The sequence below is a fragment of the Rhineura floridana genome, chromosome 12 (assembly GCF_030035675.1).
Source record: "Rhineura floridana isolate rRhiFlo1 chromosome 12, rRhiFlo1.hap2, whole genome shotgun sequence".
In the NCBI taxonomy this organism is placed as follows: domain Eukaryota; kingdom Metazoa; phylum Chordata; class Lepidosauria; order Squamata; family Rhineuridae; genus Rhineura; species Rhineura floridana.
This window is the reverse complement of record NC_084491.1, coordinates 256,600-272,863: the sequence shown is the minus strand read 5'-3', so window position 1 is coordinate 272,863 and position 16,264 is coordinate 256,600. Positions and strand designations below refer to the sequence as shown.

General features: G+C 45.5%; 1 protein-coding gene across 1 annotated transcript in view; it reads right to left on the bottom strand.

Annotated features, from left to right (window-relative positions):
- The window catches only part of LOC133368735 (paired box protein Pax-8-like), a 75,761-nt gene that overhangs the window by 43,479 nt on the left and 16,018 nt on the right, over positions 1–16,264 (bottom strand). The window contains exons 3-8 of the mRNA XM_061593350.1: positions 9,051–9,216; positions 7,750–7,950; positions 7,519–7,607; positions 6,449–6,577; positions 3,071–3,237; positions 2,442–2,565 (exon numbers count right to left, since the gene is read on the bottom strand). Of these exons, the coding sequence (XP_061449334.1) occupies positions 2,442–2,565; positions 3,071–3,237; positions 6,449–6,577; positions 7,519–7,607; positions 7,750–7,950; positions 9,051–9,216 (876 nt within the window). The remainder of the gene's footprint in view (positions 1–2,441; positions 2,566–3,070; positions 3,238–6,448; positions 6,578–7,518; positions 7,608–7,749; positions 7,951–9,050; positions 9,217–16,264) is intronic.

Below are 16,264 nucleotides of genomic sequence, written 5' to 3'. Positions count from 1 at the left end.
GGCGGTGACCGACCAGGAGAGAGACCTCGGGGTTGTAGTGGACAGCACAATGAAAATGTCGACCCAGTGTGCAGCAGCTGTGAAAAAGGCAAATTCCATGCTAGCGATAATTAGGAAAGGTATTGAAAATAAAACAGCCGATATCATAATGCCGTTGTATAAATCTATGGTGCGGCCGCATTTGGAATACTGTGTACAGTTCTGGTTGCCTCATCTCAAAAAGGATATTATAGAGTTGGAAAAGGTTCAGAAGAGGGCAACCAGAATGATCAAGGGGTTGGAGCGACTCCCTTACGAGGAAAGGTTGCAGCATTTGGGGCTTTTTAGTTTAGAGAAAAGGCGGGTCAGGGGAGACATGATAGAAGTGTATAAAATTATGCATGGCATTGAGAAAGTGGATAGAGAAAAGTTTTTCTCCCTCTCTCATAATACTAGAACTCATGGACATTCAAAGAAGCTGAATGTTGGAAGATTCAGGAAAGACAAAAGGAAGTACTTCTTTACTCAGCGCATAGTTAAACTATGGAATTTGCTCCCACAAGATGCAGTAATGGCCACCAGCTTGGATGGCTTTAAAAGAAGATTAGACAAATTCATGGAGGACAGGGCTATCAATGGCTACTAGCCATGATGGCTGTGCTCTGTCACCCTAGTCAGAGGCAGCATGCTTCTGAAAACCAGTTGCCGGAAGCCTCAGGAGGGGAGAGTGTTCTTGCACTCGGGTCCTGTTTGCGGGCTTCCCCGAGGCACCTGGTTGGCCACTGTGAGAACAGGATGCTGGACTAGATGGGCCACTGGCCTGATCCAGCAGGCTCTTCTTATGTTCTTATGTTCTAGATTGGGGTGGTATGCAACAATATTGTTAATGACACAAGAACCTTAAACCTGTGCAGGTAGCATATTGATAGCCACTGCAGTTCTTTTACCTGTTTTACCAGCCTCTGATGATTCACAGCTAGGCCCTGAGGCAGCTGAAGAGAGAATTTTCTGGTGGGCTTTTCTCATGCCTAAATATGTGTTCCACTTTGTTCTAAATAAAATGGTTTGTGTAAAGAGTGCATCTTACAGTCACTACAGTATTATTGTTCTGCACTAAAGTCTCCCCACATCAAACTGACAGCAGCAATCAGTACTCTTTCACAATAAATAATCCTAGGTCAAATCAAGCTGCAAGCACCATTTCCATCATCACATAGCCAGACTCAAAGGATCCAAAGAAAAACACACATCCCATCATGCCTCTGAATAAGCCCATTCTCCCCTTCTCTCATCTCAGCATAATTAGTTATCCTATTTATTCCATCAGCTTTCAATGAGGATGAACTACAGCAGGATTAGAAAACACATTTTTAAAAATAATAATTTTAAGTCTCCCTTTCCCATCCAATAAACAAACATGGTATCAGCAAAGATTTTTACAAAGTACATTTATTGTAATTACAATGTGTCCAATGCTGCTTATTCAGACAAATAGGGAGTTCAGTGAAATTAAAAAATAAGCAAATAATATAAAAATAAGCAAACAGATTAACAGGAAACAGACACAGTCCTGCCGTCTAGTTAAGGCTCTGTGGGTGTGGCTTTCAAGGAAAAAGCTCTGAACACGCTCGGATTGGACTTCAAGGCAGTCCTACTAAGTTCTTTACTGAGGCTGGTGTATAGTCCTTCAAACAACCAATGGAGTGGAAGCCTTCCCAACGGGCTAGAACACAGCCAGACCCCCCCACCCCAAGTCACATGGTTTTTGCTTAGAGACACATGGGAGGGACCTCTTTGTCATAGCTATACTTCTGGCTGTGGATTAGCTGAGTGGTGCAGAGACCTGATTGGCCAGAGAACAGGAGATGACAAGCCTATAGAAGTATAAAATGTCAGGAGAGAGTGTGTGACTTTGAGATGTTTTGGGGAAATTGCTTAACGTTCTCTTTAGGAGGGCTATGCCCCAGTAGCCCTAGTGAGCCAGCCTCCACTGTGTGTGCACATGAGTGTGGGCAGGGGTGTAGTCGTCCAGGGACTCAGGGGGTCTTAGACCCCTACTTTTTTGGGAACAGGGTCCCAGTAGGTTCCCTATGTCTCCAGCATCCTATGAACCAATCAGCATGAAAGGGAGTGTTAGCCACTGAGAAGTCTCTTAACATGCTTCCTTGTCCTTTCCTGCTGATTGGAGCCAATCAGAGTGAAAGGAGGTGAGTTAGTTACTGAGAAGACTTAGTAGCTAACACTCTTAGTAGCTAACACTCTCCGTTTTCATGCTTATTGGCTCCTAGGGATATCTGTTTTTGTGGGAGAAGGCGTTAACAAGGATCTTATTCTCAACCTAGCAGCAAAATAAAAGAGGGGGGCATGGCTGTCACTATCATGAAGGGACCCTGCACTTCTGAATTTGCCAGTAGACTACTGCATGTGGGGTGTCTAGGTGTCCCTGAAGGGGCAGCTCTTACCTGTCACAGCAGAGTATGTCTGGTGGGCAGCCAGGTTACGGCTAAGCGATGTGTTGGAAGATGTCAGCAGAGTCTTGCCATTGTCCATGGAACTGTTCAGCAGGGGCAATGCATAAATACCTGCCTGAGGAAGGGGGAGTCTCTTACATCCAAGCACAGTCCCTCACAGTCTCCTGGCCATCTCCATCCTCTCTCCAACCCCACACTAGATTCTCTGCTCATTCCTGGACCCTTTCAATATCAACCATCCCTGAATCCTTCAAAATGTGAACATACCCATACCTCAACTTAGCTCCTCCCTATCCCCCCCACCCCCAAATAGGGACTTACGTTATACTGCATTCAGAGCTTGGAAAAGTTACTTTTTTGAACTACAACTCCCATCAGCCCCAGCCAGCATGGTCACTGGATTGGGCTGATGGGGGTTGTAGTTCAGAAAAGTAACTTTTCCAAGCTCTGACTGCATTAGGCCAGTGGTCCTTCTACACTGGAGATGCCAAGGATTGATCCTGGAAGTTTTGCATACAAAGCATATGCCCACCACTGAGTTACAGTCTTTCCCTGATCCCACCCACTCACCCTGAGCCTTCAAAGCAATCATGGAGGTTTTGGGAATCACCAGCACACACCTGTTCCCCCTTTGCATGGCTGGGGGAGGCATAGGCCTCTGGAAAGTGCTGTCTTTCAAAGGGGCTCTCCAGCAAGTGCTGCCCATATGTGTCACTACGTAGGTGTTTGTTGGAGGTGTTGCTGCCTTGAGAGTCTGTGCTGAGCTGAAAGCTTTCTTGGTCACCTGCTGAAGGAAGCCTCAGTTAATCAGAGAGAGAGAGAGAGAGAGAGAGAGGATCTACTGAGCCAGGACAAGCCTCATCCCAGCCTTCCTACTAGGGTTTAATCTGTGGGAAATGTCACCTGGGCATGTTTAGCCTTTTGAAGAGAAGACTGAGGAGATATATTATAGCACTGTTCAAGTACATGAAAGGGTGCCACACAGAGGAGGGTCAGGATCTCTACTCGATCGTCCCAGAGTGCAGGACATGGAATAATGGGCTCAAGTTGCAGGAAGCCAGATTTCAGCTGAACATCAAGGAAAACTTCGTAACTGTTAATGCTGTATGACAATGGAACCCATGACTTAGGAAGGTGGTGGGCTCTCCAGCACTGGAGACCTTCAAGAGGCAGCTGGACAGCCACCTGTTGGGGATGCTTTAATTTGGATTCCTGCATTGAACAGGGGGTTGGACTCGATGGCCTTAGAGGACCCTTCCAACTCTATGATTCTGTGATTCTACCTCTTCCCGAGTCACTGTCTCTTAGCCTAACCTACCTCACAGGTTTGTTGTGAGGTTGAAATGGGGGAGGCAGGAGAACCATGTTTGTACACCAGCTTGAGCTCCTTAGTGGAAAGGCAGGATATAAATGTAATAAAAAATAATAATAAAAAATAAATACTCTTGTATTTTCACACTATCACTTTATATGGCAGCACTGTTGTGTGACTCAAGATGTGCCTTTGTACTACACTGTTTCCTCTCTCTGTTCAGCCCTCTTTGATGTAAAGGGACAGGTGCATGTTCCCTTGTGCTGCCAAGAGTGTCCCTGGGAAACAGTCATTGATCAGCATTATGAATTCATCAGTCCTGTTGCTCAGCAATGCTAACTTCTGTAAATGTGCCTCTTGTAATTACTGTGCCTTTTCCATTTATTTATTAGATTTCTCAGCCTTCCTCCCAGTAGGAGCCCAATTTAGCAATCTTTTGTTAGGGGAAAGACTTGTGCACCCTGCTAACACACCATTGTCCAAAATGTTGGTTTGCACATGGCTCCCTACCACCACCAGCACCACCACAAAATGTTTTAGATAGAATTGGGGGTGGATAAAACAGGAAAGAGGCTGTGAGAGAAGAGTAAAGACCAACAGTGCTGCCTCCAATGCCCCCCTGGACTACTAGAAGGCAAAACACCTAATTAACCATCATACAATCATAGAGACACAGAATAAATATTTGCAGACCCCCTTATTCATACAGCTTAGTCCCAAGGGGAGCTTTCTACTAAGATAACAAAGGTTTGCTGTCCACCATCCTTGACGCAACGCCTTATTGAAGATAATGGCATTCTGCAGCAAATAAAACTTAGTTCTGGGACCCATTTTTAGGCCATCTATAAAGATACTTACCGACTAAACTGGTGCTGATAAATCCTGAATAATGTGCCTGCTTCAGGATCTACACCAACGCAGTGTAACGTCACTATTGTAGTGGCACAACTCTACCAGTGCTCCGGCTAGAGCTGGTGGTGTCAGTAGCAGGATCTAGCTGGAATCGAATTCTCACTCAAACCTTGATCACAATCCCAGCAACGGTGTAACATTAAGCCAGCAAAATACACCCTCTAAGTTGAAAGAGCAGCAGACCCCAATGGGTCCTCTACCTCCACAACCATAGAGAAACAATAGGATACTGACAGTAAATCTTCAGTAAGCTTGGGAACCCATAACTTTGGGTGTGGTTACATCAGTCTATCCTCCTACACAGTGCACACCATGGAAACTTTGCTTTTGGGAACTCTGGTGAGAAGGTATTTTGCACAAGCAACAAACAGCTGGGCTTTCTAATAAACACTGGGAGTGCATATTGCTAATACTAGTAATATCTGGATCATTACAGGTACTCTACCTCAGTACCACATAGACAAACACCCACCAGGACAATCCACTCCTGCACAGAGAAACAACAGTAAGTCTGTGCTGTGCAGAAAGAGGAGCTGCTTTGGTCACGAACCCATAAATGCAAGTCAGCTTTGGCAAAGGCATCAGGAAGTCACCTTTGTGAAGGAACACCAGGCACTCGACTCCAGTGACTGCTAATACTGGCCAATGTCTCGGCACATGGAACAGAACAATAAGTGCAATCAGAGTCCCACCCACTCTAGAGTCCATCTCTGTCAGGAGCTGGACAGATGAGTATTATTTTAATAACTACATTCTTTTGTGCTTATTATTGTATTTTATTTTGCTAATATTTTGAATGTGGCTTTTATGCTGGTTGGATGCTTAAGCTCATCATGAATTTATATTACTAGGGTCTGTGCCCCTGCTTGCTTCACTCACCAACCCCGCCTACCCCACACCAACTCCCGTCACCAAAGCTAACACCCCTCTCTTTTCAGGTTGCCAAAGCCAACACCCCCTCCATTTACACATTCCTGCCTCCGTCTCCTCTGCTGACCCAGCACCTCTCAGAAGTCTGTCGTCACACAGTAGTTTGCAGCACCACCTGTCAGAAGCCAAGCAAATTGCTGTGTGATGACATCCTTGTGCATGATGACAAACATATTATAGTAGATATAATTCTGTATCACAATGTGTTATTATTGTATGATGCCTAGAGAGATGATTTTATGAGGCATCTTATAAATAAAATACATTAAAAATAAATAAATCTCTGTCCCAAGGCTCGACTCAGTGAAATGGATATTTGGGACACCCCAATGGGGTGAAGCATGAGGCACAAGAATGAATGGCAAGAGCATCCAAGTGGCAGTTTCTGTCTCTCAATCACTCACTCAGGCAAGATCATATCCCAGGGCAATGCCAACAACAAAACCATCATCACCAGTCACCACTGTGAATCCTCTTCTTCCCATGAGGGGTCCAGAAAGTAACCATCTGAGAGTTCTTAAAGAACTCAAATGTGAAATTGCTGATCTCCTAAACATGTATCTTGTCCCTATGATCAGCACATATAATACCAATAACTGAGGGCTGCCAAGCGGTCAGTTTTTAAAAACAGGGGGATCCAGCAAATTACAGTGTAAGCTTTACACCATGCAAGTTAAGGTTAACTTACAATGTTCAGCCTTCTGGCATATAAATGAATGTGTAAGAGTAATCTCTTCAACCACAGCCCTTTTGAACCTAGAATCACAGCCTGACGAAACTGGGTAATATATAATAACAATAACGTTCTCAGTACTCCCACGCCTCCCAGTCCCATGTCACTTACTGTCACTGATTTTTCTCTTGTTGTCACTGGTGGGGGAACCGATCCCCAGAAGGCCGTTGATGGAATAGGTGGAGGAGCCCAGAGAGTCTGACTGGGGGGACTCTGGCGGAGTCACAGCTGAACTGGGGACTAGAGGACACCACAGAAGGGTCAACCAAGAACATCAGCAAGCCATCCTAGAAACACCCACTTCTTCCAGGCCAGTGTGGATGGTTGAGGTGAGGAACAGTTGTGAGGACAGGGCAGGCAGTGAAGGCATCACCTTGTCAGATGCAATGGTGGATTTAGCTGTTAAGGTTTGGACTACCCCCCCTCCCGCCCCACCCCGCCAAGATTCAAAGAGTTGGGGATGGTCTAGAGTGGAGATGCCTCACATTGGCTTTCCAGGGTCTCAAGGGGGGGCATTTCAAGTCCTGCCTGGAGATGTTGGGGATTGAACCTGGGCCCCTCTTCATAGAAAGCATTAGTTGAGCTACGGCACTTCCCAAACATTCTTTGCCATTCCTCAGAACAATAAGTATGGACCTTATTTTAGAAATCCACAATTAACAGGGCTGTTTACAAAAATCAAATGTTTCCCATTAAAAAAAAAAGAAACTTAAATGCTTAGGGCTCGTCCACAATGGAGTTTAATGGGACTCTGAAGCTGCTTCTTGTGATGTTTAATCTCTTTACAGCTCCTGATATTTTACAAAGCAGGCGTGGAATTCCCAGGTGCTCCCATCAAACCAGATGTGGCCTAGCACAGCATTTTCCAACCTGGTGCTCTCCAGATGCTGTCACTGTGATTCCCATTGCCCTTTACCACTGGCCATGCTGGCTGGGGAAAATGGGAGTTATAATCCAAAGCATCTGGAGAGCACTAGGCTAGGGAAAGCTGCCCTGTTACATATCTCTTTAAATTAAACATGGGTCCATCAGCCCCTGCAAGTAAGCCAGCTAGCCAGGGGCACTAAGTAGGTAGGCGATCCAGCTGAACATAGAGAGTGGTCCCCTTTGAGTACAGACAGTGTCGACGTGGAGGTCAGACTAAAGACAGGCCAGGTGGTAGCCATCCAAGGGGCACTTACTGAGGTTATGGCCAGGGCTCAGGGTTTTAGACACCACACAGTTATCCACTGGGAGATTGAATGGCTGCTGCACTTTTGTGCGAATGATCCTGGAAATAAAAGAAGAAATGAAGAGCTGGGTGAGAGGATGTCTGCATGGAAAGTCCTGTGTCTACTCATGGTATTGCTGTGGTGCTGTTGACACCCGAGATGAAAAGCTGGAAGGAACTGGGACAAGGCCACTCCTCTCACCTGTTGATGGAGCTAACACTGGGAACAGTGTCGTTGTCACAGACACCCTCTGCCAACAGGCGATCACGAATTTCCCAGGCAAACATGGTGGGATTCTGCCGCTTGTAGTCCCCAATCTTCTCCACTACCTTGGGTGTTGCTACTTTGGGCTTGGAGCCTCCAATCACACCTGGCCGTATACTGCCAGTCTCGTAGTACCTACTCCAATAGACAAAGTAACAGGATTACCACACTCGCAACAGGAAGTATTCTGAGCATTGCCTAGAGTTTTATAATTTCCCGCCAGCTGAAACCCAGCTACAAACATAGAGATGGGCTCTTGCTGAGAGGAAAAAATTCAAAATGGGTTCCTCACTGAATGAATTACCAACCCGGCCTTAACCCAGACAGTGCCTGTCTCACTTTCCCACCGCACTAGCTCAGAAATCTATCTAGGGTGGATTCCTCACGTAGCTCATGCCAAGTCTTGTCTTGTTGCCCTTAACAGCCAATAGTCCTGGACAGGAAAACTGGTAGTGGAGGGGGATGGGGGGGAGCCAAAGAGGATGGCAGTGGGGGGACAGCCCTCTGCAAGCAAAAGCAATATGTCTGTCCCTCTACAGCTCACTGGGCAGGGGCAAAAAGAGAAAGGGAGGGAGAGGAAACAGCCTTGCTTACTTCTGGCTTTGCCTGCACCCATTGCCAGCCCACAGCCCACTGCAGATTACCCCCAAAGGAACACAGCCCTCAACAGAAGACAGGTTCCCAATCTCTGATTTAGGGATGTGCCAAGAGCAGTTTCCTGTGCTCACACAACATGTCTATGGCATGTTTTGCCTCTTGGGACACTCTTCTCCAGACACGAGTCTGAGCGGGCTGAACAATTAAGTCAGGCTGTGTAATGAAGTTGATTAGGATATTCAGAGATATGGAGCACAGGTGCAGCTCAGACAGCGTAAGTCTGCCTACTGAAAAAGGGAAGGGCAGGAAGAGGTTGAGGAGCAAAGGTGCTCCCTGGAAGATCTTCTGTGAGAAGGGAAATGTGCAATTTGAGAATGCTCCAAAAAACAGCAATGCAATAAAATATATATGAAAAGCACAAACTTACAGGTGAAACCCAGCAAAACCTTTTACCGCAAAGTCTCCTGAGCCACCAGAGTGGTGGCTTTGAAAAATGGCCCAGGAAAGATTTACTTCATCCTCCTTGACTAAAACTCCTTTATGATGCCACTTTGGATTCCCAGGAACACCAATCCATCTCCCAGCACAGTCATCATTCACAGTAGCTCTGCAGAGCCCTAAGCGACCACCTTCATGCTTACCTGCCAAGGATTTTGCTGACACAACCATGACTGACTCGCAGTTGTCGGGAGATGTCACAGGGCCGTACACCCTGATGTGCCAAGTCCACGATGCGTTGCCGTACCACTTCTGGCAGGGGCCGGCCATTCACAAAGGCCCCACCCAGCTGGTTCAGTCCTCCATGCCCTGCAAAGACACAAGCCCAGTCTCAAGTGGGCAAGGGGAGAGACGGTTTCAGTTTGAAAAACCCATGCTGCTGCTGCACCCTCACTAGTTTCATCACTGGGAGACAAATTGATTTGGGGTGAGGGTTAGGGATGCCAGGTTCAGGGCCTGAGACTGATCCTGTATCTTTAGGAGAAGAGAAAGTCAACCAAGTGCAGGTGTTCTTGCAACCCTGTAATGGGGAAAACCACAAGGTGGAATTCTCCCTTCCCCCTGCACACCTTTTAAAGATACAGAAGACTTGTAGAGCGGGCCTGGCAACCTAGAGGTCTTCTGTATCTTTAAAAGTTGTGCAGGGGGAAGGGAGAATTCCACCTTGTGGTTTTCCCCATTACAGGGCTGCAAGTACATCTGCACTTGGCTGACATTCTCTTCTCCTAAAGATACAGGATCAGTCTCAGGCCCTGAACCTGGCAAGTCTAGTGAGGGGGTGTGTACAAATGAACTCAGGGCCACATACCTTAACCAGGGCTGCTTTTTTACAAGGGCATTTAGGGATTTTTTTCAGACCTCTGCAGACATTGACAGACATGGTAAGCCCTCAGAACAGGCAGGTATAATTGTCTGGCTTGTTTGGCATCTGTGCCTTTAAAGAAATGAATGGAAAACCAGTAATTGCCTGAGACCCAAGACTAATTGGAACCTAAAGCATTTCTCTACTTCTTCTGGGGTGTGTGTGTGTGGAGAGGGCGTGGAGAGGGAGGAAGGCAATTTTCCAGCCCAGGAAGGAAGGAAGGAGACAGCTACTCTTTGCCACAGTTGTCATTGTTTGGGGAGGGCTACCTGCACTTGGAACATGTGTGTGCAATGCATGTGGAGGAGAAAGGGACTCACATTTTGTGGGGCAGGGTTATGGGTGTGTGCTTGGGGAGGGTGACCATACACATCTGTTTGTCTTTTTACCCTTTACCCAGCAGCATGCTTTAAAAAAGACAATAGCTACTTTAGGGTACATATTTTCAAGATCATGTCAAGCTCTGCACCCCACTTTTAAGCTAAATCAAAGTTGTTCCTGTCATTTAAACAAATTGTTATTTTTTAAAATGGAGGCTGAATGAAATTAAAAGCCAATTTTCCAACTTAAAAAATCGAAGGTGGGGCGGCTCAGTGCCCTAAATGAACAGGACCCCTGAATGTCTGAGTGTCTGAATGATACTTCCAGAGCACAGACAATTTGGTGGGCTGGTGCAGTTGCTCAGTGGCTGGTAAGGGGCTGAGCTATCTGATGTAACCCACTGTGGATATGTTCCTTTAAGAATTCTGGAGGGAGGATATTCTTGCATGTGCTCAGTAAGAGTTGAAGCACGAGCAGCAGCCACCGCCCTTATGGGCAGTGCGCCTGTAAGAGGACAGGGTGATGAGGACTTGCCTGGGCACAGGGCAGAGCTTGGAAAAGTTACTTTTTTGAACTACAACTCCCATCAGCCCCAGCCAGCATGGCCACTGGATTGGGCTGATGGGACTTGTAGTTCAAAAAAGTAACTTTTCCAAGCTCTGGGGAGAACTTGGGGGCACTGAGGGTTGGGCAAGAAGACGCTTGGTCAGCCACCTCCTCTGTGGATAGACCTGAGACCTGGGAATTGAGGGTGAAACCAGAAGTTGCTTATCAGTTTATGGTCTTCGCGACAGATGCTTTTGGAGGTCGCTGATTCATAGGGTCACCATAAGTCGTAGTCGACTTGAAGGCACATAACAACAAACGTTATCATGAAAAGCCCTGTGAATCCCACTTTTTTCATGGAGCGATTGGCTCTGGCAGCCATTTGGAGGAGGCTGCTGTAGTGTGGATGATGGTGGTGGTGAAGGCGCTGAAGTGAGTGAAGGCGAGAGAGAGGCCAGTCCAGCAAGGAAGAGCAACTGGAGCAGAGAGCGAGAGCGAGTGGGGAGGTTCTGTGACCATGGAGAGGTTACTGATTGGCCAGCAGCCCAATATGGTCAATGCAGTGGAGCTTGCATCAAAGTAAATGTGCTGGGGATTTGACTACACTTGCCAAATGCTCACAATTTGCACAATAATAAACATAACAAATGGCTTATTGCCATATTTATAATGTTTGGCTTCAGAAGTCTCCGGCTCATTCATTTGCCCACAATAGCAAGCATCATAGGTTCAGGTTTTAGAATTGTTCATATGCGAAAGGGATAACGCAAGTTGAATGGCTAATGTATATTATAACCAGCCATTGCGCACATTCCCTGGGCCTCACAGAGAATCTGTCCATGAAGAGGAAATGATGCACATTTCCAAGTCAATAATATACATAATTGTCAACAGGCCTTGGGGAACCTGCATACCTCAACCGCATTTTAGTGCATTCTTTGGGCCATGTGCACATTTTCCAGTCAGTACATGTTGGCTCCAAGAAACATGTCCTTGTTCTCTATCTAGTTCTATCTCAGATATGAAATCTGCACCCCTTGGGCTGCCACTGCCATCCTTATAGGATACACAACATACCTTGCCACTGAGCAGCAGGCAGAAGAGGTGGGGCTCCATCTAAGATTAACTTTTTAAAAATAGTCCAGCCTCTTTTTCTCTACTCTCATGTGTTCCATGAGCGGCACAGAGGGATCGCAGGGAGAGTTTGAAACCTAAGAACATCAGGCCTTTAGTGTTGTGGCACCGACCCTGTGGGATTCACTCTCCTTAAATATTAGACAGGCACCATCTCTGTTGTCTTTTCAGTGTCTGCCTACTGAAGAACTAACTCTTTCAACAAGTCTTTTAAGTAGATGCCTTATCCCAGTCTGCATCTGGAATTGTTTTTTTTTTTTAATAGAAGCATAGAATAGTAGAGTTGGAAGGGGCCTATAAGGCCATCAAGTCCAACCCTCTGCTCAGTGTAGGAATCCAAGTTAAAGCATACCCAACAGGTGGCTGCCCAGCTGCCTCTTAAATGTCGCCCAGCACCTCTCTAGGTCATTAGTTCCACTGTCACACCACTCTTAACAGTTAGGAAGTTTTTCCTGATGTACAGCCGAAATCTGGCTTCTTGTAACTTGAGCCAATTATTCCATGTCCTGCACTCTGGGATGATCGAGAAGAGATCCTGGCCCTCCCCCGTGTGGCAACCTTTCAAGTACTTGAAGAGTGCTATCCTATTTCCCGTCAGTCTTCTCTTCTGAAGGTTAAACATGCCTAGTTCTTTCAGTCTCTCCTCATAGGGCTTTGTTTCCAGTCCACTGATCATCTTTGTTGCCCTCCTCTGAACCTGTTTCAGTTTGTCTGGATCCTCCTTAAAGACTGGTGTCCAGAACTGGACAAATTACTCAAGATGCCTATCCAGTGCTGGATAGAGGGGAACCAATACTTCATGCAATTTTAAAAACTATACTTCTGTTAATGCCACCTAAAATATGCAGCCACATCACACTGTTGGCTCATATTCAGCTTGTGATCAGTGACAATTCCCAGATCCTTCTCACATGTAGTATCGCTTAGCCATGTATCCCCCATCTTATAATTCTGCCTTTGGTTCCTTTTTCCTAGGTGTAAAACTTTACACTTATCCCTGTTAAATTGTATTCTTTTGTTTTCATCCCAATGCTCCAGCCTATCAAGATCCCTTTGAATTTTGTTTTCCTCTTCCAGGGTATTAGCTATCCCTCCCAATTTTGTATCATCTGCAAATTTGATAAGCATTCCCTGCAAGTACTCATACAAGTCATTAATAAAAATGTTGAAGAGCACTGGGCCCAGGATCATGCCCTGCAGTACCCCACTCGTTAGCTCTCCCCACTTTAAGAAGGAATCACTGATAAGCCCTTTTTGAGTACAATTCCATAGCCAACTGTGGAATCACCTGGGAGCTGTTCCATCAAGCCCACATTTAGCTAGCTTGCTACTTGGATTATCATGGGCACTTTATCAATATGTTTTGCTGAAGTCAAGATATATTATATCCACAGCATTCCCAAAGTCTACCAGGGAGGTTACCTGTTCAAAAAATGACATTAGTCTGGCAGAATTTGTTCTTGACAAATCCATGTTGGCTTCTAGTAATCACTGCATTGTTTTCAAGGTACTTACAGACTGACTGCTTTATAATCTGCTCCATAATTTTCCTGGGGATTGATGTCAGGATGACTGTAATTCCCAAATTCCTCCTTTTTGCCCTTTTTGAAGATAGAGACAACATTAACCCCCCTCTAGTCATCCATCCCAGAAGAATATATAGATCAAATAAGGAACAGATTTGAGGCTTTAAACTTAGTTGAGAGAGAAGCAGAAGAACCATGGAGTGGAGTCAGATACATTATCAGGAAAGAATGCAAAAAGACAATACGTCTAGTTAAAAAGAGAGAAAGGCCTCAATGGATGACTGAAGAAACCATTATTAAAATGGTTAAAGAGAGAAGGAAACCAAAAGCAAAAGGAGACAGAAACATGGTTAGAACCCTAAATGCAACAATACAGTGACTAGTATGTAGGGACAAAGAGAATTATTACAATAGTGATTGTATACAAATAGAAGAGGACAACAAAAAGGGTAGAACCAGAGCCCTATTCCAAAAGATTAGAGAAATGAAAGGGAAATTTAAACCAAGAGTAGGGATGTTGAATAATCAACACTGACAGACCGAGATGAAATAAAAGGAAGATGGAAGCAACACACTGAAGAACTCTATAAAAGAGATGCAAGGATGACAGATTCATTCATGGAGGAACCGTACAATGAAGAACCAGAAATTTTAGAATGTGAGGTAAAAGCTGCTCTTAAAATACTTGGAAGAAACAAATCACCAGGAACAGATGGCATACCAATAGAGTTGCTACAAGCTACTGAGACTGAATCTGTCCAAATTTTGAGAAAAAATTGTCAAGAAATATGGAAAACTAAACAATGGCCCACAGACTGAAAGCATTCAATATACATCCCAATTCCAAAGATAGGGGATCTCAAGAAATGCAGTAATTATCAAACTATTGCCTTAATATCCCATGCAAGTAAAGTAATGCTCAAGATTCTACAACAAAGGCTGTTACCATATATGGAATGAGAACTGCCAGATGTTCAAGCTCCTGGGAGTTGGAGGGCTGATTGCTAGCACCTGAGCCGGGGAGGGGAGCTTAAAAGGCAGTGAGGTGCAATGTCAAGACGCCAGCGTCAGACCGTCACCAGCCATGCCTTGAAACTTGGATTACCTTGTTAGAATATCAAACACTGCTTTGTTAACTGACTTTGCCTTTAGGAAGATGACCTGATACATCCACTGAGACCCCTTGACCCTCTCCCTTGCTTATCTGCTTTACAACCAAGCCACTGCTTAGGCAGCTGCTGGCTAATTGTTTTACAGCACCGTATATCACCTCGGTGCAGCCAGCACAAGGTTGCATTAGGGTCCTGATGCAAGGGCAAATGGTTAAGCCCCGTCCTCTTACAACCTCAGTTCAAACACACACAAGAAATATATTTGTTGTTGCAGGCATGGAACTCCCACCCCACATGTAGCCTAACCCTCAGCAGCAAAGATGAACTCAAGCTCTGAATGTCACTCTACTAAGAATTAACTGCCAGGTGGCCTGAAAAATTAGTAAAGGGATGGGAGTGGGGGGAGAGAGGGAGAGGGAGTTGTGAATGATGCCAGTAGGGCAGCGACCTGTCACCTCCTCCATGTGACAGTGGCTCCAGCCTGCCTCTTCTCCCTCTCTCCTCCTCCTCCTCTCTCCTGCCCCCCTTCTACACTTTATGCACTCCAACGGTTTGTTCTCCCAACCATTTGGTTTATCTTGAATAAAAATGAGTAATAGCTGGCATAACTGTGTTTGTGTTTCTGCTGTGTGCTTCAGCTAGTCCTAGTCAAGACGTTTAACATTCTTGACCTCTCGCTATTCAGACACACACACACCCCAACTTAGAGGCAGGGAAAGCTGCTAACACTACAGCATCAAGGGCACAGCAGTTTCAATTCCAGGGAATGTAGCCATCTCTGGTTGGAGGAAATGACCCACTTGCCAGACCTCAAGATGCAGCTAGTTCCAAGCAATGTGTGGAAGCCAATTATCCTCCTCCCTCCACACACACACACAGGAAACCATAACATTTTCCACCCACACTCCCTCCCTTACTGGTAATTGTACTTTTTATTATGTCTATTTTTTAAACAATATTTTTTGTTGGTACTGTGGCAAATCTTGATGTTCTTCTCAGCATGCCAAAATGTTTCATTATGGCCACCTTTTGGCTGTATTTCTGTCAGTGCTCACCACCTGATTTCTGTTGAAAGTGGGGCAAGAGCAACTCCTGTTTTGTTCTTTTGTTTATGTTCCAGAAGGGAGATAAAGTTAGGTGTTGGAATATGTGGTTCAACTCCAACTTGTGGGTTGACGCTGCATGGGATTAAAAAGGGTAGCTAGAGAGGAGTCCTCCTGATTGCTAGGCTAATACCTGTTCTATGATCTCCTGCTGTCTCTCCCTTCCTGCTAGACTGATATGCATAGGATGTTGATCACATCTTTTTCCTCCTTCCTTAATATTCTTTCTCTTGAGAGGGAGAACAGACATCTTTTCTCTTTGTCTCTCCCTCTCCACCCAGCATGAGGGCAAACACTAGGCTTAGTGTTTGCATCTCCAACTTAGCTAGTTAGTTAGTTGTAGAACTCTTTCCTATCAAGTATGTACTTCCAGAATAAAGTAGGTATTTCTTATTTTAAAGCTTAAAGTCTCTGTCTGACTAATTTGCAGGGAAGGTGTAATCTTTAGCAAAGATTCAAACACATAAAGGCTCACTCAGTCTCTCCATTCCCAATTTCGCCACTCTGCGACATTAGGGTGCTCCAGATGGCTAGGCTAGATGACTATCTTTACCTGTGATGCTGTGACTGATTTCCTTCTGTCGCTAGACTGATATGCTTAGGGAAGCTTATCTGCCCCTCCTCCTTCTGCCCTTTCCTCCTTCTCTTCTTCGACTGTCCGAGAGAGAGGAGACACTTTGTCTCTGCTCTCTCTCCTGAGCCATGAGAGCAACTTCTAAACCTGGGCATTGTGCCTCCAACTTAGTTAGTTGG